General features: G+C 39.3%; 1 protein-coding gene across 1 annotated transcript; it reads right to left on the reverse strand.

Moving 5' to 3' along the window:
• Positions 1-9320: 9320 nt before the first annotated feature.
• Positions 9321-11963, reverse strand: LOC149210362 (uncharacterized). Its single transcript, XM_089394416.1, has 2 exons — positions 11455-11963; positions 9321-9884 (listed from the first exon to the last, which is right to left on the reverse strand). The coding sequence occupies exons 1-2, from the start codon at positions 11876-11878 to the stop codon at positions 9520-9522; spliced, it is 789 nt and encodes a 262-aa protein (XP_089250542.1). The 5' UTR covers positions 11879-11963; the 3' UTR covers positions 9321-9519.
• Positions 11964-26043: the final 14080 nt, after the last annotated feature.

Genomic DNA, 26043 nt, shown 5'->3' on the forward strand with positions numbered 1-26043 from the left:
AATCCACTTAGAAGAAAAAAAACGCAAAAATAAAAGAGAAGTAAAAAAGAAATATAAAAGGGGCATACCACCAGAAGCGTACCTCATGTACCCCTCCATGGACACACCTTCCACTCACTCCAATATCTATTCACCCTCCAAGCAAAAGAAAGGCCACAGAAATTCAAAAACGGCAGCTACAAGATTTCCTATAGTACTATAGGAAACCTTATAGCAGCAACAGGATCCAAGCGCAACCTTCAACACCCATGCATTGGAAAAGGAGAAACACAACTACAAGAACCATGGCACCTATCCAAAGCTCAACAGCAACAAAGGAAGCTAGCACCTTCACATCAACAAAAAGACAACCTATCAGCAGAATAAAATCAACAAAAAGAGAGCAGTAGAGAAGATGTACCTGAACCATGAGCAGCACAACAAACCCAACCTTTAGCATGCATCAATAGAGCAAGGGAAGCTATAGGTATGTCACCTCATCCACACTCTCTCATAAGTATGAATATGATTAAAAGTGTAGGAATATATAAAAAGTTGGTTATATAAGCGAAGGTGGCTAGTTAACTTGGCCACCCTCAACCTGCTAACAAAAAGTTAAAGTGCTAGTTAACTGGACACGTGGCAAGGTCACATCAAAGGGAATGAATCAGAAAGATGGTCAAGTTACGTTGAACATGAGTGGGTGATGATTACAAGGAAGGTTTGCATGATAACTAATAGTGGGACCACTGGTCCAAAAGGAGAAATACGTACCCAGCTACCCAACACATTGCTTAATGAAATCGACCATAAATAAAAATATTCCCTAACTCTCATGCAAGGTAATGTTCATTTTGATATTGTGAGAGTTGGGACCACCTGGAGGAGCCATCGAAGGGAAAATATAGTCTCAGCCATCCTACAATGAGCACCTATAGGAAACACAGGAAAACTACAGGAAACAATGAGGAAAGCTAGTCTCGGCATCCTACAGTGAGCACCTACAGGAAAACTACAAGAAATAGTGAGAATTGTTAGAAATGCTGTGAGGGGGTGCCTAGGGCCCAACTATTCAATAATTCTCCTCAACCAAGGAATTGCAGTGAAAGGTAGGTGCCATATCCTCTGTGCTTTCATTTGTAAAGAGAAAAAGAAAAGAAATTGTCATTTCTTTTAGTGATTACAGTGTGCATAGAGATAGGCAGAATTGTGTGGAGGATTGTGTAGAGTAAAGGGAGAATTGTAGTCATCACCCTCCTAAACTCTAAACCCTCATCACCTGGGAAATCTCTTAAGCTATAGCCACTAAAAATTCATATAATTTGATTGACAGAGAGAGAGGATGAGAGGGGGTTTCAACAGAAGGGAACCCATCAAAGCAACTAGAATACATCAACATCCTCTTGTGGTAGAAATTTTTACAAGGCATCAATGGTTGGGATTCTTTGAGCTACTTAGGGGATATGATGATGATATAGCTAGGTAATTTGAAATGTCACTCATACCTCTAGCTAGAGTCAGTTCCACTGCTGTAGTGAGGGGGTTGTTAGTAACAATTACCCCTGAAAGTATTAGCAGGATCACTGCACTTCCTCTAGGTTTACAATGGAGAAAAGAGGATAAAGCTAGCAGCACTCTGGCCAAGAAGAACTTTTTCTTCGAAAGAGAGGAACCAATTGAGGAAAAAAATGAGATTAGAAGGGGAGCATTCCATATCCTTGGGATGAAGTAAGCTATCACATTCTCAAGTATATTTCTTTTGAGGGCAGGCTCAATATAGTCTATGGTTACCAGTTTAGACTCCTCCATGAGTGGAGATTTGGAGAAGTGTTACCTTCTCATAGAAGACTTAGTTTGCCCTACTTTTTGCTACAATCAATAATAGACATGAGAATCAAAGTATAAGAAGGAAGCATCAACAACTGACACATCATGGACTGATCAATCTCATACTCGAAGATGACCTAAGCAACTTAAGAATCCCTATTATGTGGTCAAAACTTGCAGACATGAACATAGAAGATGTAATTCAAGCCATTGAGTATGAAAGATACCCTACTTCTAGTGGTGAATAAGAGGAGGAAGAGCCTGAAGAAGAGGAAGAAGAGTCTGAAGAAGAGCAAGAAGAGTCTGAAGAAGAGGAAGAATAGTCTGAAGAAGAGAAAGAAGAGCCTAAAGAAGAGGAAGAAGAGCCTGAAGAAGAGGAGCATGGAGAAGAAGAAGAAGAACCAAAGGAAGAAGAGGAGGCATAAATAAATGAGACAGAGGATGAAAAAGACAGTAGGGAAGAAGCACAAAAGGATGGATCAAGTCATGAAATACATAGTAAGGAAGGAGAGGAATCCCCAAGAGTGTCTCCTGAGCCTACAAAGAAGGAGGCAGTTGTTACCTTTACTGCTCTAAGCACACCTATAAAATCAACAGGAAAGAGGCAGAGGAAAACTCCCTGTACTTCAGAACAAGGAAGAGCACCAGGATAAAACAAGGGAGACCTCAAACACCTACCAAGACTCCTATAATCATTGAGGACTCACCAAGAGAACAAGAAAATTTAGTCCCTCTAGGAATGAGAGGTGAAGAGGGCACATCACAATAGGCTTCCCCAAGGTCACCAATCACCGATATTAGGAGGTATGTCACCAAGTCAACCTCAGAAGAACAAATTAAATAACATTTGACCCCTTTTCAAAAATGGAAAGGCCTCCTACAGGAAACACAGATAGACCTCCAGGAAGCACAGACATTCCTAAAGGAATCTCTATCAAAACTATAGGAAGCACAAAAACAATAGCAAGAAGGACATCAAAGAAAAAGGGAGGGAAAGGAAACAGAAACACAAGCATAGGGGGAGATAGATACTTCAAAGACAGTAAAGGGAGAGTCCCAAGAGCTGCAAGAACCTAGCCCACATCCAAATCTTAGTTCCTATTACAGATTCATTGAGGGAGGCAAAGTAATACCACAAAAATTTACCATCCCTCTATTCTTTGAGCTTGAGAATGAGAGAGCAATGACACATCGCTGGATGGATTGCTAAATCAAAAATTGTAGAGGATATGGGTCATATGGAGGAGAAGCTGCTAGTGTTGGACAAAGAGTTGAGTAGGATAAGAGACAAGGAAAGAGTGATGAAATCTCAGCTAGAGGCTGAGAACACATCGCTGAGGAGGAAAGTACAGGAAACAAAGAGCCAATTGGAAACTATGGCAAGTATCTCCATGGAGGCACTTTAGTGCAAGATGCTATCAAAATCATATTCCTTATACCTCAATGAACAATGGCTGCAGTTTCAGATAAAAACCCTAACACAACGAGGGACTATGCCTTTCCAAGAATATTGGCAGTTCATTAACCTTTGTGACAAAGGCACCTTGGAGGACAGTGCCAAGATATTTGAATTCTACTTACATAACTTGGCCTTAACATACTTGAATGTGTGGGACCCCAATCCAAAGTTTGGGGACTTACAGTTGATGGCCTTCGTACCATGGATGAGTCATGAGGAGGCCATGGCTAATGAAGTAAAAAGGGTATTAGAAAGAGAAGAAATAGAGCCCCTTTACATCAGAGCAGAACAAGGAAATTCTATCGCTATCATTAGCAGCCACAACCTCATCGCCAATGATCCCCAGCTTGCACCAAGATACCTAGATACATAAGAGAAAGCAGTCACTCATTTTGAGGACACTTTGATATTGTTAGGAAATGAAAACCATCAAGCATGCTAAAGGAGAAGGAACACCTTACCCTACAACCTAAATATCAGGGAGTATCATTCCCCTGAAAGAATGAGGGATGCACTAGAAAGGATCCCATTGTATAATAAGGCATTGCAGAGACTCAAGGTCAACTGGATTGGCTTGAAACTCAGTCTACCATTTCACTTGGGTATGTTAGAAGGGAGAAAGGAAGAAGAAGAAAGAAATCAGTGTGAGGAAATAGAGAAGCATGTTGGATTTTATCCACAAGAGGAGGATACAACAACAAAAGCCTGGAATGTCAAGAAGGCCACCAAAGAAATGAAAGACATGGACATCGATTGAATTGCTCAGGGGATGAGCAACACTTTTAGTAGGGGGGTGATGATGAGGCTCATCAATGGGTAAATTATATGGACCTTAATGCCTCTCTCCAGCTTATTAAAATCAAATTTTATCACATTTCTTTAAATGTTTCGTTATATTTTGCTTAATGAGAAGGGCAAAGATGAGATGTCATGTATTGTGGTCTAATGTGCATTGATTGTAGGTTTTGGAGAAAATTTTGGCTAATTAAGGTGCATGAACTCGAAGTAGGAAACCAAGAGGGATTTTAGGAGATGGGATCTCCCTCCTTAACTCCTTACTCACTCGAAGATTCATCCACCTGATCTCATCAGCTCAAAGTTACAAGCAGTTGAGCCATTAAGATAATTGGAAGCCAAGCAAGTGATAGTTGAAGACTAGTTGATCTCGAGTTTGGGAGCCAAGCCTCCCTAAATTTAAGGAAGTTGTTGGTAGCTTCAGTGGTATAAATAGGATGGCCTAGAGCATCATTAGGATTCTACTTTTTTGTTGTATCCAAGAGGAATTTTCGAGCTAAGACATTGTGATTGATGACTCTTATGTATTTTTTATATTTGAAAGAAAATGAGAAGCATTCCCTTGATCCATCACTAATTTACTCAAAGGGCTGAAGGTCTTGGGTTAGGGCCCAACCCTAGCAGTAGAGGTTCCTCTTTTTATACTTGTATGCTTAGATTACATTAATAGTTAGTTGTTGAAGTGATTTTGGTTTTGTTAATTTGCAAGTATTTGGATAATTAATCAGTTTTCTTCCATTTCTGGATAGTTAGATCAGCGATATCATAGTGACAGAAGACACTCCAGAAAAGAGTGTGATAGTGGCTTTCACCTCATCTCCCTTATGGGATAATGACTTAAGGGTTCCATTCACACAACCGAAAAACACATTTGTTGCTTTACTACATGATCTAGGGTCTCTTGATGAGTAGTTCATTGTCTTTGAGTTCCTTAGGATTATTTTCAATTTTCATTTTGATCTCTTAAGTTTTGTTATGGTTTCCAAGCACTTCCATTCATGAACTTAGCCATTAGCTAATAATAACTTTGTTTTCCTCCACTCAAAGAATCTCTTCCATGTGTAGATGAAATTGTGCATAAATGAAGACCAAAGTCTATGTTGTTGCAGGAGCTTCTAATTTGCAGGGAGACCTCATCTCATTTGCCTCATCCATATCCTATCCACCCATGCTGCCAAAGAACACTAAACCCTAAATCCAAGTTCTTGTTTTATAAGCAAAATTGCCAATTCCATTGAGCAAATCCAACCATCTTGAAGCATGTGACTGAGATTTAGATAGTGTTCACCCCTTCATGCCTTATTTCTCCATCAGATACCTTTCTGACACTTCATTCTACCTTTCCTCCCATTAGCTAAGCTTTTGACGTGTTTCCTATAGTAAAACAGGGTATACTGTAGTAGAACTAGGACATCCTGTAGTAGTACTATAGGAAACCCTATAGTAGGATGTTTTAAGCCCAAATTTAGAAAAAAAATCATCTGAGCTTGGAATAGGTCTCTCCCTGACTTCCATACCCTTGAGACAAATCCATACCTCTTCCTCCATACATGTCTCCCCTACCAAAGAACAAGTGAAGATTAGCATTTGCATTCATAAAATTAAAACATCAAAAAAGGTCTTTTTCTATAATTCCTAAATAAGCACACGCATGCAACAGTCATAATACTTCTTCGATCAGATTCCATACTAAGTTAATCTAGATCATCACAGGTTATAAGCAAGGTTAAGCTAGGTTTCTTTTCCAAGAAAAATGTGTCAATGAGTAGCTAGAGGATTTCATGTCACTTTACAAGCATCTTCCAATTCAATCTTTCATTCCTTAAAGTAGGAAGCATTCCTTTTCTTTCATTAAGGATAATTTTCCTTCTCCATTTGGTAGTCATACTTCTTCTAGTCAATAGAAGACTGGTTTGAGAAACCCTAATGGTCTATTGCCCCAGTTGAAAAGTGACAAGAGTATACCATTACATTTACCGTGTATACAACATTGTCACCTCCAAGTTTGTACGAACCCTGGGTTGATGAAGTAAAGTTGGTAGCCCTAGGAGTTGCAACATTCTTGCTGCAATACTAGCACTCATCAATGGAACTTACAAAATTTTCTCCAATTAATTATCGTTAAACCATGCATAAATGAAACACATAAAGAGAGATCAAAGCATTGAACACAAACCAAAAAACCATGAAAACATTAACACTAGGGACACAAGTATTTATAGCGGAAAACTCTCCTCCAGGCAAAAAAACACCCTTGTTGTTATGCTACTCACAATATTTTATTATGTTAATAAAATTATTTACATAGAGATTCAATTGGCTACTATCAAATGGAGATCTCTTTCCCACACGGATCTATGGACAACCATCCACTAAATTCCACCATGACCAACGATTCTTATCCAGTTACTCCTGAACTATCATACGACTCTATAGACTCTTATATGTTGGAAGCCAACATGGAAAACAAGTCTCACCCAATTTATTTTGAACTATCCAACCACCATTGGATGAAGAAAATTGCTCCCTATATTGATTTCGCCAGAGTCATCCAACTCCACTCCTCTATGTGGTTCTCAATTCATACATTTCAGACTGGAACCGAGAACTGCTCAACATGAACACCACAACAACATTCTATTCAAGGCATTTAAACGAAAGCTCCAAAATAAAATGAATCAATACAAACACTGCATAAAATGCTCTGATGAATGCACCAGCAAAATAAACCTCTCCACAATAGAAAAAGTTGCACATAAAACAATTGCTTCACATAAACAACAAATTGGAGATTATATAAGTTGTGACCAAACACCAAATGAATCTCCAATTAAAATCTACTTCATCTCCTCTCTCATTGCACAAAATGTTGGCTGAAACATACTCCTGCTACCTGCTTCTACACTTGCAATCTGCATTAGAAAATCTATAACAACCCTCACACAGCTTGCACACACTCTATTGCACTCTCAATCTCACTCAACACATAACTCATCCAACAACAAAAAAATCAACTCAATACTCACACACAAATATATAGCAAATTATCCTCATCAATATTGAATCCAATACCAAGGGAAAATACTAAGGTAATACCAATACCAAGTGTAAATACTAGGCGAGCCAAAATACCAAGTGCAAATACCATGGTAATATTTTACTTGTGCAATACCAAGGGCAAATACCATGGTAATATTTTACCCACGCAATACCAAGGGCAAATAGCATGGTAGTATTTTACTCATGCAATACCAAGGGAAAATACCATGCTAATATTTTACTCACGCAATACCAAGGGAAAATACCATGGTAATATTTTACTCATGCAATATCAAGGGAAAATACCATGGTAATATTTTACTCATGCTCAATCAAATACGAAGGTAAACCATTTAGCTACCATACCAAATACCATGGAAAACATCGTTTGTAACACTGTATAACCAAAAAATCATATGCATAACCAATCCATAGCCAACCACCTCCAACACTTGTAGCAACATCGTCAAACCATCAAACAGTCTCCAACACCTACAAAAACATCTCCAACACCTGCAGTAGCAACACCAAGTCATCCAACTTCCTGCAACACCTATAGAGGCACCTCCAATACTTGTAGCAATATCAACCTATAACAAGCCATCATAAACATGCCCTGAAACCATTTCTACTCAGCCTCCAAATCCTACACTATTTCTTGCACTAAGTCATACCACAACCAAGTTGACATCAATGCCAACCAACAAGATCAACAAGCTGACCACTGTTGCAACCTAACACTCATCACACTCATCATGAGGAGGACTACCAACATCATCAGATTGACATAAGACATATGACAATCAACGCCATGACCCTGTTGACATCAATGGCAATGCTACAATGCCAACAAAAAGTTATTATTTTCTTGGGTTCTTGATGGGTTCTACTTACCTACATTGGAAGAGCATTATATGAGAAGAAAACTCTTGAAGCACTATTTAGTAGAAAAATGAATTATCTTTCTTATGTTGTATGGGAAATGGATGAGGATGTCATGACTTTGATGATTGGATGAGCTTCTTAGAGTGTTGAGCTGTGAACAAATTGGTTGTGCTTGAAAAGAATTGGATTGGATTAAGTGAGCTACAATTTTATAACTAGTTTCTTTAAGTTGAGTGGCACCTACACTAAATTTTCATCAACATTTCTCCCAACCACCCAAACAATTGAAAAATGTGTGTGTGTGTGTGTGTGTGGGTCAAAGGTATTAGTCAATTAGATTTAATTTAGGTTGTTTAGGAGAAATGTTGTTATCCTCCACACTTGGTTTCAGTTACTACACGTAACATGTTAAACTCATAATGAATATTTCTTGTAATGACTTCCAACCTTGTTATTCAATTGGGTTTACCTAGGGTGGTTGGGAGCAACTATTGTTATCCTCTCCAACTAGGTTCAATTCTTGCAAGTGACATGTTGAGTATTATTGTTATATAACCTTGAGCCCTATAAAATATCTTATACTTACGAAAGAAGATGTTACAACTAACTTATATATTTTACTCAATAAATTTTATTATTTAATTTAATTAACCATACATAATTAGATTAAAGATTGTGCAGGGTATATTTTAAATTCAAGACTTTTCATATTGAAAAATAGAAAACATATATCCATGAGAAAAAAAATATTTTTTTTTTAATTATTAATATACATATTATTTTATTATTATTTTTACTATTATTTTTACTGACTCAATTAGAATCTCAAGTAATTTCATTTTGCCTATTTTAGTGATGCTTATTTGAAAAAAAATAAAAAGAAGTAACTTTTCTAAGATTTTTTTGTCGGAATAATATTTGTAGCGATATGAGACGCTCCTCCTTCTGAATTATAATTTTGTGAGCTCAAATATACAGTGGTTTCATAGTATACACAACCGAAATCCCATAATCATAATATTTTGACCGCTCTTATATCTCACCAAAATCTCACATTTATAATATTTTGACCGCTCTTATATCTCATTTCTGTACCACTAAAGATATATGCATCTAAACAATTTTATGATGATCCAGTCTGAATGTTCATTGTTTTATATAATATTGTCATGTGTTAGATATTATGACACTTCGATTTCTTCATGTGACACATCTATCCCTACCCCTACTATGTCTACCCACCCATCCATTGAAGTATCAAAAAAACCAATTTATGAAGTGGCAACCGCTGTGCCAACACCATGGGAGCCTTGCATTCACTACTTGTAGATGTGGAAAAATTGGAAAGAATCTTATTCTCAAGCAAGAAAGTGAGCTACACCAGTACATCAATAAAAAAATTGGAATTCCTAACTATGAATACACTTAGAAATCCACCCATCCACAATAAGTTGCTCTCTGCTCTATCTTATATGACTATTTATGCATCTAATATGCTTAAAGAATTATATGGAAAACATGCATGCAAGCATTTTCTAATGAATGAATATAGGCAGATCAGCCTTGTAAATGGAGACGGTGACAGTGGATGGCAGTGATAGTGGATCCACACTACACTTGTGCTCTTCAGTCTCCAATTCCTCCGGATGGCTTCTCAGGTAAGTGAAGAAATCAGAAGCTCCAGTAAATTCTTCTGTACTACTGTTAGCCACAATGCCTGTCCCTTTTCCCAGCATTCCTCTGTCCTTCAGCAGCAGAAAGTCTGACAAATAACACTGATGGGAGTGATCCATGAATATGAACTCAAAGTATGGAACTCTCTCTTCTTCTAAAATTTCATCCAGTTCCTCCAAATTGCTACCCAGTGTTCCTTCCATCACCTTCACCTTTGATGACAGACCTGCCACGAAATTAAAATAAAATATATAAATTCAGCATCTATTGCAATGCATAATCACTCATATACTGCTGTGCAATAATCACTTCTACATTGCTATCTAAGGGAAACATGGCCTAGAGAAGGCTTTATATTGATTTATTTTAATTTCACAAAGCATTACATGAATGCTTTTGTGATGAGTTTGAAATCAAATAAGTTTGGGTAAACCTTAACAACTGCTGTGTTCTAGGGTTATAGACTGTAAGTAGTGAGTGCAAGCCTCCGATGTCATGGTGAAAAAGTGGTTAATTATGCCGAATTTATTGTAATTTGTTTTATGTTGGCTATTATTTAATCAGTGTTAGGTTATTAACCAATCCAAAATACGCCCATATAGCAGACATATTTGCGGGGAAATTTTAAATTTCACAGAGATCTGTGTAATCTGATCCATTAACTTTCACTAAATTATACCAGATAATTTATTGTAGTGCTTGTAACTCATGTCAATAACACTATGTTGTTTTAATTTATTCAAACATTGATTCAGCTAATGTGAAAGAGCTCTCACAATAAATTATTAACTGAGGAAAATTGGTAAAAGCCATGGACTTTCATTGCTAAGATCCATATTCAGATTTCATGCCCTAGGTAACCTTCCAAACCTGACTATTTGATAAGAGGCATAATGCATTTACAGTCACATAAAATACCAGGGAAATTGCTAAATCTAAATACAGTAGAGCATAGGAATAACGATAAAGTGAAATTATGCCAAATCCCAAATGATGGGCAACCGCTATATTTAAATCCAATAGAGCAAGAGGAATATGGACAAAGAAAGATTATGCTAAATCCCTTGTTATATCTAATAAAAAATTTCCCATCAATGTCCTCTTAAAAATAAAATTTCAACAATTTAATTACTTGATTATTAAATTAACATGATCCCTTAACAAACAGATATATGAACCAGATGAAAATAAACCAATCTCAACTTTGAATTTTTCACCAAAGAGTGCAAAATGGACTTTGCATAAATCAAACTGTAAGACCTATGTGAATGAGGGCCATTTAAGGATCAACCTATCAGCCTTTCTAATTATTTTGTTGTGGGAGGAACTTAATTGATAATCCTTGACCTTCTAAGATTTTATCCTAAGATGGTCATTCAGGACAAAAGGAAGACACTCATTCAGTACTAAGGGGTTGACTGGGACTACCAATCTCAGCGTCTTTTACTCTCATCTAAGAGTCCGAGCAACATGACCCTTGGAGAGTAACACCTATTTGAACTAGGACCATTTAAGAACCAACATTTTTAGTTATTTTGTAACAGAGGATCTTAATTGATAAGCATGAAAGAGTTTTTTTGGGGTTATGTTTCCTTTACGATTCTTGTTTTCTGCATGTGATTCATAAAATTTCACGTATACTGCCTCTAGACCTATGTCTAAACCTGTGAAATAACAAAGTATATGACTTCTAAATTGTGTAGGATTCTCAGATCTTGGCACACACACCCTGGCCTGAAAGGTCCTCAACATAACCATATCTATGTCTAAAAACGAAACAAAGAAGTTACTCTTACCTGCATGTTCAATAATTGCTCTGGCAACACTACAATTCTGTGGATTCTTTTCTATAGAGACCAGCTTGCTGTCTGGCTTTGTCATCTTGGAGGCAATTCTTATGGCAGAATAGCCACAGTAAGTTCCAAGCTCTAAGACCACTTTGGGATCAAATTTCTGCACTGCACCATCCAGCACAGAGTTCTTCTCCTTGCCTAAATTCATCAGCCAAGTTTGCTGAGCATGACTCTCAATGGCACTCAGCACAGACTCTGCATTTCCCTTCTCTGAATTTTTTAGAACATAGTTTAGCAGGACTGCCTCTCTGTCATCCGGGGATTGGCCTGGCAGCCTTGCCCTTGGGCTACACAGAAGTGCAAAGAATGACCAGAACCTTGACATGATTTGTGGGAACGCTATTCTAACGCTTCTCATGAATCCCATTCTCAAACAATTATATAGCAACACTATATATCTCGAAACCTTCGAAAGTTGATGAGTAATTGCAATAGATGCTTGTAGAAATATATAATATGTATCTTGGGATTTGTCACTTGAAAAATATAGTTCTTTGTACTGTTTTTTTTTATATTGATTTGATTGTTGTTGAAAAAGAGAATAGATTATTTGTAGGAACAAGTTATTCTCTTCAGCCTGAACTTTTTCTTTTTGGACTTTTAAGGCCGACCGAGGAGTCTTGTTGTCCTGGGCAAACCAGGTTTAATTCTTTAGAATAAAGATTGTCACTTGGTTGTTGTTAGGTACTTGTACAATGTATTGAGAATGCAAGTATGTAACAGTGTCAAACTAGTTTGAATTTAGTATGAAAATAGTTTTGGTGAATTTCAGCTCAACGTTTAAAGCAACCAGTGGTAGTGGTACTTACAGGTAAAGTGGGCATCATGCCCTACCGGGAGAATGATTGAATTACACTCCTGTCGTAATGCAAAATTTGAATTTGGGACAATATCAATCCATTCCAGTAGCCCACCTCCAGCTTTTTAATGTCAAAAGTGAAAGGGCTATTCAGTGCAAGAGGCACGTCAAGAATCAATTCTATTTGGCTCCATCAATTGTCAAGACCGCTCACTGTACCTTCTTTGAGCACACAGATACTAGTAGGATTATTTTCTTCAATATTTCTGTGAGGTTTAAGCAGTCGGTTTCACGATATTTTGTTTACAAGGTTGAGTTTTTAAAAGATACCTTGAATTATTTAATATTTATCAGGATGGGAATAAAGACCCACATTTGTACATGTAACATTAATGGTTTAATTTGCTTTGATTTAGGTAAATATCTTTGATGGGTTTATTTTTGTTTTAGAGACTTGGGGGGTTGCTAAAGTAAGGAAATATATGCCATATATCCTATAAATACTTTGTGTGAAGCTTATGATAATTGATGGAATATTTTTATTTGAATCAAATATTTTATGTGTTAATTTAGTTGAGCTTATAATTGTATAGGTGTAAAGTAAAGTAAAGGTTATTGTCACTGTGTTTAAGTTTACATTATTTTTTTCCGTTATTAATTTTAAAATACAATAATCAAGTTTTTAATAAAAGATTGAAAGGTTATGAATAAATAAATTTGAGTAATTCCAAAAATGTTTAAGGATGAATGAAGTGGAGATATGGTGGACATTAATGTGTTCCTCTAGTTTAAAGTAATTAATTTGGAAGATAATTATCCAAGAGCATAAAAATCTAATTTAGGAGAGGAAAGAAGTTCAATGGATTTGTCAATAAAAGAAAATCTTTAAGAGTTGGAAAAGATAAGCAATAAACTTTTGGACAAAGCTTGTTTCAATTATGAATATTGAGATTGGCTTGTATGAGAAAGTTAGAAAGCAAAGAAAGTCACTTTTCATTTTTATATTCATTGAAATTTTGAAAGAATCAATCGAAATAAAAGATGGTGGTGGCACTTCTAAACAAAATATGTAGTGAAGTGACTTAATAAACCACATCTAATGCTATACTAGTTTCAATCAATTTGAAATGTGAAACTTGACATAAATATATTGAGTATGGGTCTTGGGAAGTGCTTGAAAACTTCCATTAGATAACTAGTATGTTGCAAGTGTTTAAATTCATTGACATTGAAAAATGCATATGAAGATAAATGATAAAGTGTCATATCCAATGTAAGATAAATCACATTATGGATCAATCAAATAGAGATTGAAGCAACTCTTACAAGATTTTCATCACTTGATATTCTCCAGTAACTGGTGGGCCTCTATTTTGACACATTTTTAGACACCCTTTTCCCCATGGTTACCTACATTCTACCTAGTTCTTATCATTATAACCTCTACTATGTACATCCTTGGACAACTACCATAACCGTGAGCATGAAAAGGTAAAACATAATTATTTTGTGCATTTCCTTTGTCTTCAATGTTTTAAGGATGCTTAAATAAGATTTTGATAATAATGGTGAATGTAGAGGACCAGTGCCTATGTTAGGTGAAGACTTCTTTTTTTCTTAGATTGGTTCTTATTCCTACCTCATAGTTTGTCATATGTCCAGAAGTCATTGTGAGAATCGAGCACATAGGTTTTGTAGAGTAGAGGCCCAAGATGGTTTTATGTTGTTTTATTTTTGCTCAAGTCCTCAAGAAGAAACATGAAGCTACGATAAAAGATCTGTGTTGTGGGGAAAAGTATCCGATGCGGATGACCCTATCCCTACTCTAAAGGTGACAGTCTTTAGCAACAACTGAAAGTAAAGTTTTGATGTTCCACTTTATGAAAATACAGAGAGAACGAAAAGAAGGTCAACCAACCTGGTGTCTTTCGCTTAGTCGATCCTTGTCTTCTCTCTCTTTGTCTCTTGTCCCCAGCTCCTTGCTCTCTTTGCCGGTCCAGCTACACACAGATCCTGCACAAAACGAGAGAGCAAACTACAAGATACATGTACTCATAACTGAAGCATGGATTAGGGTGCATCAAATATACATGTAAACACAAAACATCTATGAGATACAAGTATATAGGAGAACATGCAAAACTTTATTGATAGAAAGTAACAGGGTTCTGAGAAGGTTACAACCAATGATGATGGCTCCAATCCAGCAGCACCTCCCCAGCAGCAAGAACTCTCCTCTTCACCTCTAGTAAAACAATCACCCAATAGCTCTGACTGCAAACCACCAGCACTTCCTTGCTTTAACAAAATTCCAGCCTCCTTAGACCTCATAGAAGAGCTCTATATATAGGGTAGAAGAAGAGAGGATGAGTCAGCTTGAGACTGACATGAAGCTGCCTTGTGTCCTCTCCCTCTTCAGTTAATCTTTAGTTCTTGAGTCCACTTGGAGATCCTTGCTTACACATGGTGATCAAGTACCTCTTACTCATCACAGGGCGAATCTCATGAACCAGGTGTCAGTTTGGAAGCTTCCTGGGCAGTTGACACCTTGCAGGATGACTGTGCCACTTGGCCAATCTCGCCCAGCGCAGGTAGCCTTCATTAATCTTGACTTCCAGCGCAGGTACAAGGAGGAACAGTTGCATTCCAGCGCAGAAGCTCAGTGGAGCAGCTGACATGATCCAAAATAAGCCTGTTTTGAAGTGTTTTCAGGTGGAGAACTGATTGGAAGTGCTGTTGTTTGATGACCTTGTTCTTTTAGGGGTAAGAACAACATGTTTAGGGACTGAGGATCCCTGTAATTATTGACATTCCATGCTCCTTGACGCGAGGCACAAAAATGTCTATAACAGTTGCCCCCTAAAGTATGAGGCCGTTTATCGGGTGAAATGCTTTAGCTAGAGGGTCTGAAGTTCATTCCAGTGCTGAGGAGAGTGCCCTGTAATACAATACAATACAATACATTATTTTTCATTCAATTTTCATGGTCTAGCTGAGGCGGGCATTCCCATGCTCAGCTTTTATAAATACATTTTGGTACATATGACAGATGATCGTCTGATGATAGACTGATAATTTTCTGCTAAAATTATCATCCTTTGATAGGATGATCATCTGCTGCAATGATGTACATGGCAAATGTTTTTATATTTCCTGAATATATATCGCAGCCCGGATGGATGAAACTAGATCCGGGGTCTTCAAACTCGTTCGATCTTCACTCTAAGTACAAGTCGATCCATGTGAGAATTGCGCTGAAGTCGAACATGGAAAGACATCGCTTGATTACCGGTCAATAATGAAAACCGTTAACAAGCGCGAGAGGAATCACCAATAATGACAATGACCCTCAAGGTACTGCAGCACAATTCACGTGGCGTGAATAAAGGACTTGGCGTCGAACGCCACGCAAAATCTTCTGGTCGAAGGTCATTGATGTATACCTGTCGCCGGAAGTGAGAAACTTGCCATTGAGGCATGCAAGCTTCAAAGTACTGATGGGGGTGTTCCTAGATCAACTTCTTGGATAATGAGCTGAAGTCGACAAGAAGCGATCCGTCAAAGGAGGGCCTTAATGAATCCCACATCAATGACACGGAACGGAGCTAATGATTTTAGTGGAGGTGAAAACAAACTGTGACATATGATTCAGGGTGGCGATCATGAATGGATGAAGGATAATGTATGGCAGTGGATGGGACACGGTTGACACTTTCAGAATGACCCCTCTTGAACATATAACGACACTGATGCGATGGATCGGTAGCATTACCCCAAATGTGGATGGTTTGGCGAGGACCATGGTGATGAGACCGGTGAATGAAACAACCCAACCCGATATGGTACGGAGGAAAAGTGTCATGTTCAAGAGTGACTTGCTACCTTTAAACTTTGATGTTCTCCCAATTTTTCCCCAGTCATTTCTGACCAGTACCTCTTTATTTTTGTCAAGCTTGAGGAGGATAACATATGCTTGTTCTATAACCTGCCCTTCGGGCAAGCCCATCGCTAAGATTTAATGAGCCTAGCGATAGGGAAACTCGTTCTCGTCTAAAGACAAGTTTGTCGCTATTTAATCATTTTAACGAGTCTAACGACAAAGAAAACTCGGTCCTTTTCATTTTTAGAGAGTCTGAAAAGGTACAGAAAGTTAACTCCATAATTCCTTTTTCGTCAGCTAATCCCTTAAGTCCGAAAAAGTATAAAACAATACAGAAGGGATGGCTGTTCGGTACTTTTAACGAGCCGAACAAGACAAGCGCTCGATCCTTTTGTGCAATAATCCCTCAGGTCCAAAAAGATTAAAATCTAGAGGAGGGATAGCGTTCCGGTCGTTTAACGAGCTGGAAGGCCAAAACTCGGCAAACTTTTCATATTTTACGAGCCAGTGAAAAGAGCTCAAAGAAGACTCGTCTTTTGAGGAACGAGTGATAAACAGGGATAGCAGCAGATTCCAGGTACAGGTTGGAATTTTCCAATCACGGCAGTGTCACAAGGATGGCTAAGTGACATCACTCTTCGCAGATGTTCCTCAAAATGGGTAAACACACAAATGGAAGTGAATGATCGGCCACCACCAAGCAACCTGGTTGTATCCTTTGATTGGAATCAACTAGGCAGACCCCGGTTACCAGCCACTATACCATTCAGAATCATTGTCCAGATCTATAGAATGATTATGGCTAGTACTATCATTGATAAAGGGGCGTCTGTGAGTATCCTTTCCTCTATTGCTTGGAAAGCACTGGGTTCCCCAGCGCTTTTACCTGAGTTGAGAAATCTCTCAGGTTTTGATAAAGGAACCAGTCGACCATTAGGAATCCTCCCCAATGTACCTGTTACATTGAAAAGGAAGACTGTCGAGATGAACGTGTTGGTCGTCCAAGGACCCTTGGATTATAACCTACTCCTTGGACGCGACTATATTTATTGCATGGGAGCGATAGTCTCCTCACTCTTTAGAGTAATGTGTTTTCCACACGAAGGAAGGATGGTCAAGCTCGTAGACCAACTTTCATTTCCGGGATCTCGCATCGCAAATAGTCAAATACCAATCCTAAATGGTCTGTTCACTCAAGATACGCCTCCGCCCCCGGTCCTTCTTCCCGATGAGCGTGAGTGATTCGGAAAGAAAGACTAGGACCCAGGGGGCATGCACCCTGGTCTGCTTCGGGCAGAAGAAACTCCGGGTATAAGGAAGAATTTCCGCAGAAGAATATGACTAGTCCGTACCCCGTCCGTAGGAAGTGGGGTTGTTCTGGAATAATAATCTTTTGTTAAAGTTATGTGTTTGACCAAAGAGTCATTCACCTTTGTCTAAAAAGTGGGCAATGCCCAGGTGGGAATTTCCTTATTGCAACAAATAGTAAACATTCTTGAATTCAAGCCTCGCCCATCGAAACATATGTTTTGAAGGATAAGCAGGGGCAGCCTACAAGGAAGGGGACTATATTGTTTTGACAGAAGGTAACCATCTTTGGACAACCCAATGATAGACACCGCCGAAGAAAGAGATTGATTTGTGGCAGCAAATCGAACCGTCTTTGGAATAATAAGAAAGAGGCAAGCCTCCCTCAATAATGCCAATGTTTTATCTTTGAGTAGTGTTCTTCTATTGTCATAAATAGCTGTTTGTTAAAAGTGGGCTGACAGGAAGCCTGAGTACTGCGTAAGACCCCTTAAAATAACGAGAAGACAAGTATTGTTAGCATTAGATTGGCAAGATGACAAGTAACTGTGAACACCCAAAGAAAAGCAGAAGTAGGGGAGAGGAGGGGCAGCCTCGAAATTCTATCCTATACCTGGGGGCATGCAAACCTTCTGGAGTGCAAGCTAGGGGCGGTTATTTATCTGGTTTTAAGATTAGCCGTTTCCAAACTTGCATGAAGGAAGCCTGTGGGGCAAAAGTAAAATTTGCCAAAATTAGAGCATAGCTGTGGTAAGGCATAAGCTCTATAAAAATTGGTCCTTACGAGAGGCGTTCTTCATATGACTGGTATATCGAGCAGTTTTAGCATATAGTTCATGCTCGTTAAAAAATAAACGCAAGTTCGAGCAGTTTTATGACTGAATCTATGCTCGTTAAAAAAAATAGAAAAGTGGAGGTGACGGTGCACAAACACGACCAAGGCTTTTATGGCTGATGAATTTACGATCTCAAAAGGTTATTTACCGGTACTGGGTTCATTTTTTAAAGAGCTTGAATGCGCCAAAACACTGCTCAAAAGCTTATGTTTATTTTTTAACGAGCATGAACTATGACGCTAAAACTGCTCGGATCTTTTGCATGCCCCCAGCATCATAATAACGCATGTCAAAGGAGGGTGCCCCCCAAGCTTCATTGCATTCAACTTGGTGATTGGAATGAAGGTTTACCTTTGAATTTTGAAAAGGGGATTTGTTTCATTTTTTAAAGAGGTTGACATAATAAAAGAACTATCCTCATGACTCCTTGTTTCATTTTTTAATGAGGTTGACACGAGATAAGAACCGTCCTCGGGGCCCACTGTATTTACAGTATTTCCATTAGGGTGACGATCCATGCTGACAAAATATTTAGGAATCTTCTGAATCCGTTGGATATGGAAGATTTTATATTGTAGGTTTCCACTGTGGCTACTTCCGCCAGATTACCTGCCGGCGGTAGGGCAAACGTACCCATTAAGGTTGGGTCTTTTAGGAGACCTACTCCAATATTTTGGAGCGATTGATTACTCTCATGGATCATTGTGCTGCTTCCCGTAACTTGAGAACTGTCGGGGAGAAATGTTTGTTGGTCGATGATTGTAATTTTTCCTTGAAAAGGAAATACAATCCTCCTGAAGTAGGTCAACACAACTGCGGCCATGGCATATATCCAAGGCCTTCCCAGTAGGATGTTGTAGTCGAGATTTCCGTCGATTACCTCCACATCAACTTCTACTGTTTTGCCCCCCAGTTCGACTTGCAAGTTACTTAAAATCCCGTATGGAGTGTACGATCGTCCATCAAATGCTTTTAACGTCGTTGACGATTTCGACAAGGGTGGTGAGCCTAAATTTTTCCAGCAATTCATTGACATAAGACATGTAGATGCCCCCTCATCAATAATTGTTCGATGAACAGTTTTGTTGAGGGCTTTCACTTGAATAAGGAAAGCTAGTTGAGCTGGCAACTTAGGGTCATATCCTTTATGATCAAAGGCCACAAGATTGGAATCCCTTGGGCCAATCCCACCTATTGCTGATAATAAAGTTTGCTCTTGGGAAGGGCAATTTTGCGGTACCTCAAGTGTCGACATAGCGGACGGCGATTGGGCCAGGTCCTCTATTATATTATAATTCTGTGCTACTTTGGCACGAGGATTAAATGTCGATTTGTGTACTACTCCCTTTGGCAACTTTATCATTGGTTCAGGAATGATGGGTGGCACAACTTTGGTCAAAGTTGTCGTCGAACTACTAGGTTGTTCATTAGCCTTGTTATTCGACAGCCATGGATTCCCGTAATCTTTATTCCTTGTCAAAGCATTATTCTGCTGCTTTGAGGTAGACAACATAAGCACTTGGGATCGGGAAGCATTTTGATTAGCAACCAGATTTTGACCAGGATTAGGAAACGGATCAGTCAACACAGCTGAGGTTTTCGGACTCTTAAAGAATCTTTTAAGCTCAGCTTTGTATGGACAATCTGCTGTCCAATGATCCTCATCGCATATATGACACCCCGAAGGGGGTTTCCCTTTCTTTTTCTTCTTGCCCCCTGGTTGCTTCAGTTGTTTGCCCTTGTCGTCCGACACTGCACTTACTTCCGAGGCAAGAAGTTCTTCATTTGCATTTTGATTCGAAGTCTTACGGGTTTTCTTAGACGAATCCCGTGTTGACTTTGCGTTCGCAGTGCCAATCACACCATCGCCGGCATGAGAGTCACTATTTGATCCAGGAGGGGGAGGAATTGAAAATTCCGGTCTAGGGGCGTCAGGTATCTTGTCATAGAGCGTGCCCGATTGAGTATATACTAAGTCTAAATATTGAGCACGAGCAATAACCTGCTCCTCTGCTACGACGCCTCCCTTGGCCACATCTTCTGTTATTGCCGGCAGAAGCGACTTTATAAACCACTCAGCTAATAGCTGATCTGGAACATAGGTTTTTACCATTCTGCGACGACGACGCCACTCATGTATATGATCATATATATGTGTGGCCGTTGTCTGCTTGAAATTGGTCAATATCTCTGTTCCAGTTTCGTACCTTATAGGTAACTGAAAGTGTGTTAAGAAAGTCGTGGCTAGGGAACTAAAATTATCGAACGAGGCTCTAGGTAATTCAATATACCATTTAGCCACCGGACCAGTCAATGTCCTCTGGAAAAGGCGAAGCCTTATTGAATCATCATTCAAGGTATTCGATGAACACCACAGATGGAATGTCATCACATGATTCGACGGGTCTTCGCCCGGATTTCCATTGAATTTAGGAATGTCCAAAGGAAGTTTGTGAGGAATCGCTGGCCACCAATGGGCATAGGCGATTGGATCGTTCGTCAATCGATGTAAATCTGGTAATTCTAAGGTCGCCACGAATGGCAACTGCTGATTCAGGTTTGGCGAGGCGTACCCAGGATACGATGGAATCGCCTGAGCAGTAGGTCTTTGCACACCAGTATAATGCAACTGATGTTGATATGACTGATATGGTTGGTGGGCTTGGCCACTGTAAAGTGGTTGGTTTAACCCGTTCTGAATATAGGGTTGCCCACTATTTGCAAAGATTTGTTGCTCAGACCCCTGGTACACCTGTTGAAACTGAGGTTGTTGGTATTGCACCATCCATGGTTGTGAAGCCATGTTTTGCTGTGCAACACTAACCGACGGACCAAGATGCGGGGTTATGATTCCCGTTTGTATCTGTGTCGTCCCAGCAGTTGGCGATTGTGGTTGTGTTGCAGGGTCAATTGGCTGTTGCATTACAACTTGTGGTTGACATACAACAGGCATCGATTGAACTTGCGACACAGTTACAATTGCTGGCGTCGTCGGGATACTGGACATAGGTACACATTGTTGCATAGAATATACAACTCTTGGTTGTTGGGGTATCACAGGTACCCAACTATTCGTCGTTACTTCAGTCAAACCTGAATTTGGTTGAAAACTGCCGTATGGGTATCCTCCCGGAAGAGGAAGTGAAAGGGCATATTGCCCCCCATACGGTAACAATCCGGAACTCACGGGCATTGATTGCCTTTGAGGACTGGATGGTCTAAACTGATTCCCAAAGGGATCAATTTGTCTAGTTTCAACATAAGAATTACCGGGTATTATACCGGTAGAACAAACTGGAACAGACCAAGTTGTCATAATAGTCCCTGGGTGGACTCCTTCTAGTTGATGAGAACTAGTTGGGACGGATGGTATGCCGGCAAACATCGTTGGAGTGACAGCAGGAGCTTCTGCTATCGCTGTGTCATTTGGCACAGTCCTAGATGTCGACGGTTGTTCAGACATTTTAAGTCTATCCAATAAACTTCCTAACGATTCTTCAGGAACTTCCGGTGGCGATAGACAAACTTCTGATGCAGGAGGAAAAAGAGGGGTACCTACTCCAAAATGAATTGGAGTATTTGCTTGCTGGTCCTCTAGGATTTCCTCTATTGCAATCAGACCAGGAGGAAGAGGAAGACCGTCAGGTCCGTAAAAGATTTCTGGTGCCGAAGAAGGGGTTGCTTCGACAGCGACAGTTGTTTGAACAACAAGACTCTGTGGACCGGTTTCAGATGGAACTGGTTCAGTTATGCAAGTACTTGTCTTCAGACTAGGATTAGTACAACTGTCCTTCTGTTGCTGTTGAACTTCTTCAATAGAGGCAGGGATTCCAGAAATATTGGGAGTGACCAGAATCTCAGATGTTGTTGGAACTTCTGTTCTAACTTTAAAAGGAGATTTTGACCTGGTCCAGCGAGATCGCTTCGCCCGTACTACTTTCGGTTCCGGAGACAAAGACGGTTGACTCGCGAGTCTCCCCGAACGACGGAGTTTTAATTGACTTTCCTCCACAGTTGCGGATTACTTGATCAACTAAAATACAAAAAGGGGAATTATGTTTCCGTATTGAATGAATTTTATTAGACGCTTTTAGACACAACTTTGCTTTTTCATGTTTTAAGAGTCGAGAAAAAGCTAAAGATGACTCTAGTCGCCTTCGATGTATTAACGAGCCCGAAGTGACAAATGCTCGGCTGGACCTTTTCAGTTATAGAGTTTGAAAAGGGCCAAAAGAAACTGCTCTGGAGATCTAGGCAGAGGGTGTGCCAAACCTTTCGCGAAACCACAGAATACGTTTTACGGTACGGGTGGTCGATCTTCGTGAATGCTGTGTTCACTGCATCGCGATCAGTAGGGCGGTCGACACGGCTTCCTAAGGATAAAGGATAATTGCCTATAGGGGTCTCCCAATATACGCGACGGTACGCGGGAGCTCAAATCCGTATTAGTGCTATCGTCCCACAGGAGGAATCACCCACCTTCGTAGAGATCGACAGTCACTACGTTTAACGACGCCGGAACACGTCTCTACCTAGACCTCTATTGTGAGCGTTATGTTAGAATGCGTTTTAGATTCATTCAATATATTTTAAGTTGATCTTGTTTATCAGTTTGTCTTTCAGGATCACCATGAGATGTATTGGTACAAATTCCTAAATGCAGCTAAAATGATAAGCAAGCTTTCACAATCTTTTTAGCTTTGAAAATCCTAGCTACTGAAGGGAGAGAAAAACAATATCTTTCCACACAGAGCACAAAGCACAAACTAATGCAATTTCTCCTAGATCAGACACCCAAACTTATCAAAAATGCAAATGCAAGATGCATGTATTTCTTTTCTTTTCCTTTAATGTTGATGTAGACAAAAGGAAATTGTTGTGTAACTTTTGAATTCAATTTGAAGCGTAAACAAACAAGTTTCGTCTAAAATGAAAAGACACCTTACAGGTACTCGTTTCAACACTAAAAATATATGAATTCAAACCATAAGATGAAAAACAAACAAACTCAAACAGCCATGAACAGTAATAAAACTAGCTCATAAGATCACAAAGACACTTTTACAGTTCAGGATCTAAGAGGCCACAGCTATACTGGTTCGCTTTTCACAATGGGAAACTGTAACTGAAACAAGAAATAGTGAAAGAACATTCACAGTTTCATCACACAACTGAGGCGGAATAATGTCAAGGAGAAGTGGTCTACAGCAAGTATAATGACCAGCAAGCAATCAGCAAGAAAAACAGTGAAAACAGGGCCAAGACACAAAGGGAAAGCTGAGCAAGACTAAGGCTAACTGGACCAGCGCAGGTTCTAGTCTTCCAGTTTCACTCTCAGCGCAGTTCCCGAAGGGAGCACCTACGCTGTAATGCAGACTGCCTGTGGACAGCCTGCACTGACACACGAGAGTTGCGTCTGCAAAGAATTCCGGGTCATAAAAAGCTCAAAAATGCACTGTTTTTGCTGAAATAAAAAGCTATAGGTCAAGTACAGGCTAAGGGATGATCAAGAGGATGAAGATCTATCACAAAGAGTAAAGAGTCTTTTGTAGATTAGCTCTTTAAATCTTGAATTTGCTCAGCAAAGGAGCAAGAGTAACAGTCCCTCTACTTCGCTTTTGATATAGTCAAAAGCTTTTCGATTTGGTACTCTTTTCTTCAAGAAATGAATAGCAAAATACTACAAACACCAACAAGATACTAGGCTCCCCAGCGGAGTCGCCAGTTTGTTGTGGGGAAAAGTATCCGATGCGGATGACCCTATCCCTACTCTAAAGGTGACAGTCTTTAGCAACAACTGAAAGTAAAGTTTTGATGTTCCACTTTATGAAAATACAGAGAGAATGAAAAGAAGGTCAACCAACCTGGTGTCTTTCGCTTAGTCGATCCTTGTCTTCTCTCTCTTTGTCTCTTGTCCCCAGCTCCTTGCTCTCTTTGCCGGTCCAGCTACACACAGATCCTGCACAAAACAAGAGAGCAAACTACAAGATACATGTACTCATAACTGAAGCATGGATTAGGGTGCATCAAATATACATGTAAACACAAAACATCTATGAGATACAAGTATATAGGAGAACATGCAAAATTTTATTGATAGAAAGTAACAGGGTTCTGAGAAGGTTACAACCAATGATGATGGCTCCAATCCAGCAGCACCTCCCCAGCAGCAAGAACTCTCCTCTTCACCTCTAGTAAAACAATCACCCAATAGCTCTGACTGCAAACCACCAGCACTTCCTTGCTTTAACAAAATTCCAGCCTCCTTAGACCTCATAGAAGAGCTCTATATATAGGGTAGAAGAAGAGAGGATGAGTCAGCTTGAGACTGACATGAAGCTGCCTTGTGTCCTCTCCCTCTTCAGTTAATCTTCAGTTCTTGAGTCCACTTGGAGATCCTTGCTTACACATGGTGATCAAGTACCTCTTACTCATCACAGGGCGAATCTCATGAACCAGGTGTCAGTTTGGAAGCTTCCTGGGCAGTTGACACCTTGCAGGATGACTGTGCCACTTGGCCAATCTCGCCCAGCGCAGGTAGCCTTCATTAATATTGACTTCCAGCGCAGGTACAAGGAGGAACAGTTGCATTCCAGCGCAGAAGCTCAGTGGAGCAGCTGACATGATCCAAAATAAGCCTGTTTTGAAGTGTTTTCAGGTGGAGAACTGATTGGAAGTGCTGTTGTTTGATGACCTTGTTCTTTTAGGGGTAAGAACAACATGTTTAGGGACTGAGGATCCCTGTAATTATTGACATTCCATGCTCCTTGACGCGAGGCACAAAAATGTCTATAACAATCTGGTCAAACCTTTCTTTAAACACAACAAATCCCTTCTCATACACAATAAAGAACTTTCCTAACTCATCAATAGTTTGAGGTCTTTGATCTCATTCCTATAAATGAGATTGAATGAGACATATTTGGGAGTTCCATGATTTGTTGGCCAACGAGATCTTTAGATTTAAGTATGGAAGCATATTTGGTGACTTTTATTCTATGGAACGAGATAGGCCAGTTCTTGTGAGACAAAGGAGTCATATTCAATAGCAACCAATGTGGGGCCTTGTGGTTTATGCTCGTTTTGTTTATGAATACATAACTCATTATTTCAATACAAGCCAAGGATGCTCTTTCCAATTCTATAGGGATTAAGATCAGGATTATAACCTTAAAATGTATGTAACTATTTGATCTTTGATCCATGAGATCAAAGACATTGATCTTATCCAAAGTTAAAGGATCTTCTTATAAATGTATATATCAAACCTTGTAATATGATAGAGAGGACAAAGGAGGGGAGATTATTAGCATATGTACGTAACCATCTTTTCTTAATATAATGATACTTTGATTTCTATCATCATATCGTTTTGTAGATGATAAATTTGTAGGATTTTATCATATATCCTATCATTAAGGATATTTGTTAAACCATTATTTTGTTCATGTGCCAACATATGGTAATAGGTGACTTAATGTGTTATTCATCTCAGTAGAATGTAGAATGGAAACATAGTGCCAATGAGGCAAATGGACCTTAAGGGCCATGGTTGCATTTCCCTCACCGAAACTAACTATGCCTCATTTACTATTCAAGTTTGAGAAGTAATTATTTCTTCAAAGTATTTTGCAAGTATGATTTTTAGTGTTTCTAGTTGTTATGATTTCTAGATAGGGCAGGCTTTAATCCTATACATATTGTCTTTG

Source organism: Pinus tabuliformis, chromosome 1_2 (genome assembly GCF_031772625.1).
Source record: "Pinus tabuliformis cultivar Carrire ecotype Pingquan chromosome 1_2, CPIR1, whole genome shotgun sequence".
Taxonomy (NCBI): Eukaryota; Viridiplantae; Streptophyta; class Pinopsida; order Pinales; family Pinaceae; genus Pinus; species Pinus tabuliformis.

Excerpts from the sequence above, each read along its gene's own strand:
- LOC149210362 (XM_089394416.1), bottom strand. The coding sequence starts at position 11,878 with ATGGGATTCATGAGAAGCGTTAGAATAGCGTTCCCACAAATCATGTCA. Across the intron at positions 9,885-11,454 it reads AGCAATTATTGAACATGCAG|GTCTGTCATCAAAGGTGAAG; the intron begins GTAAGAGTAACT and ends ATTTCGTGGCAG.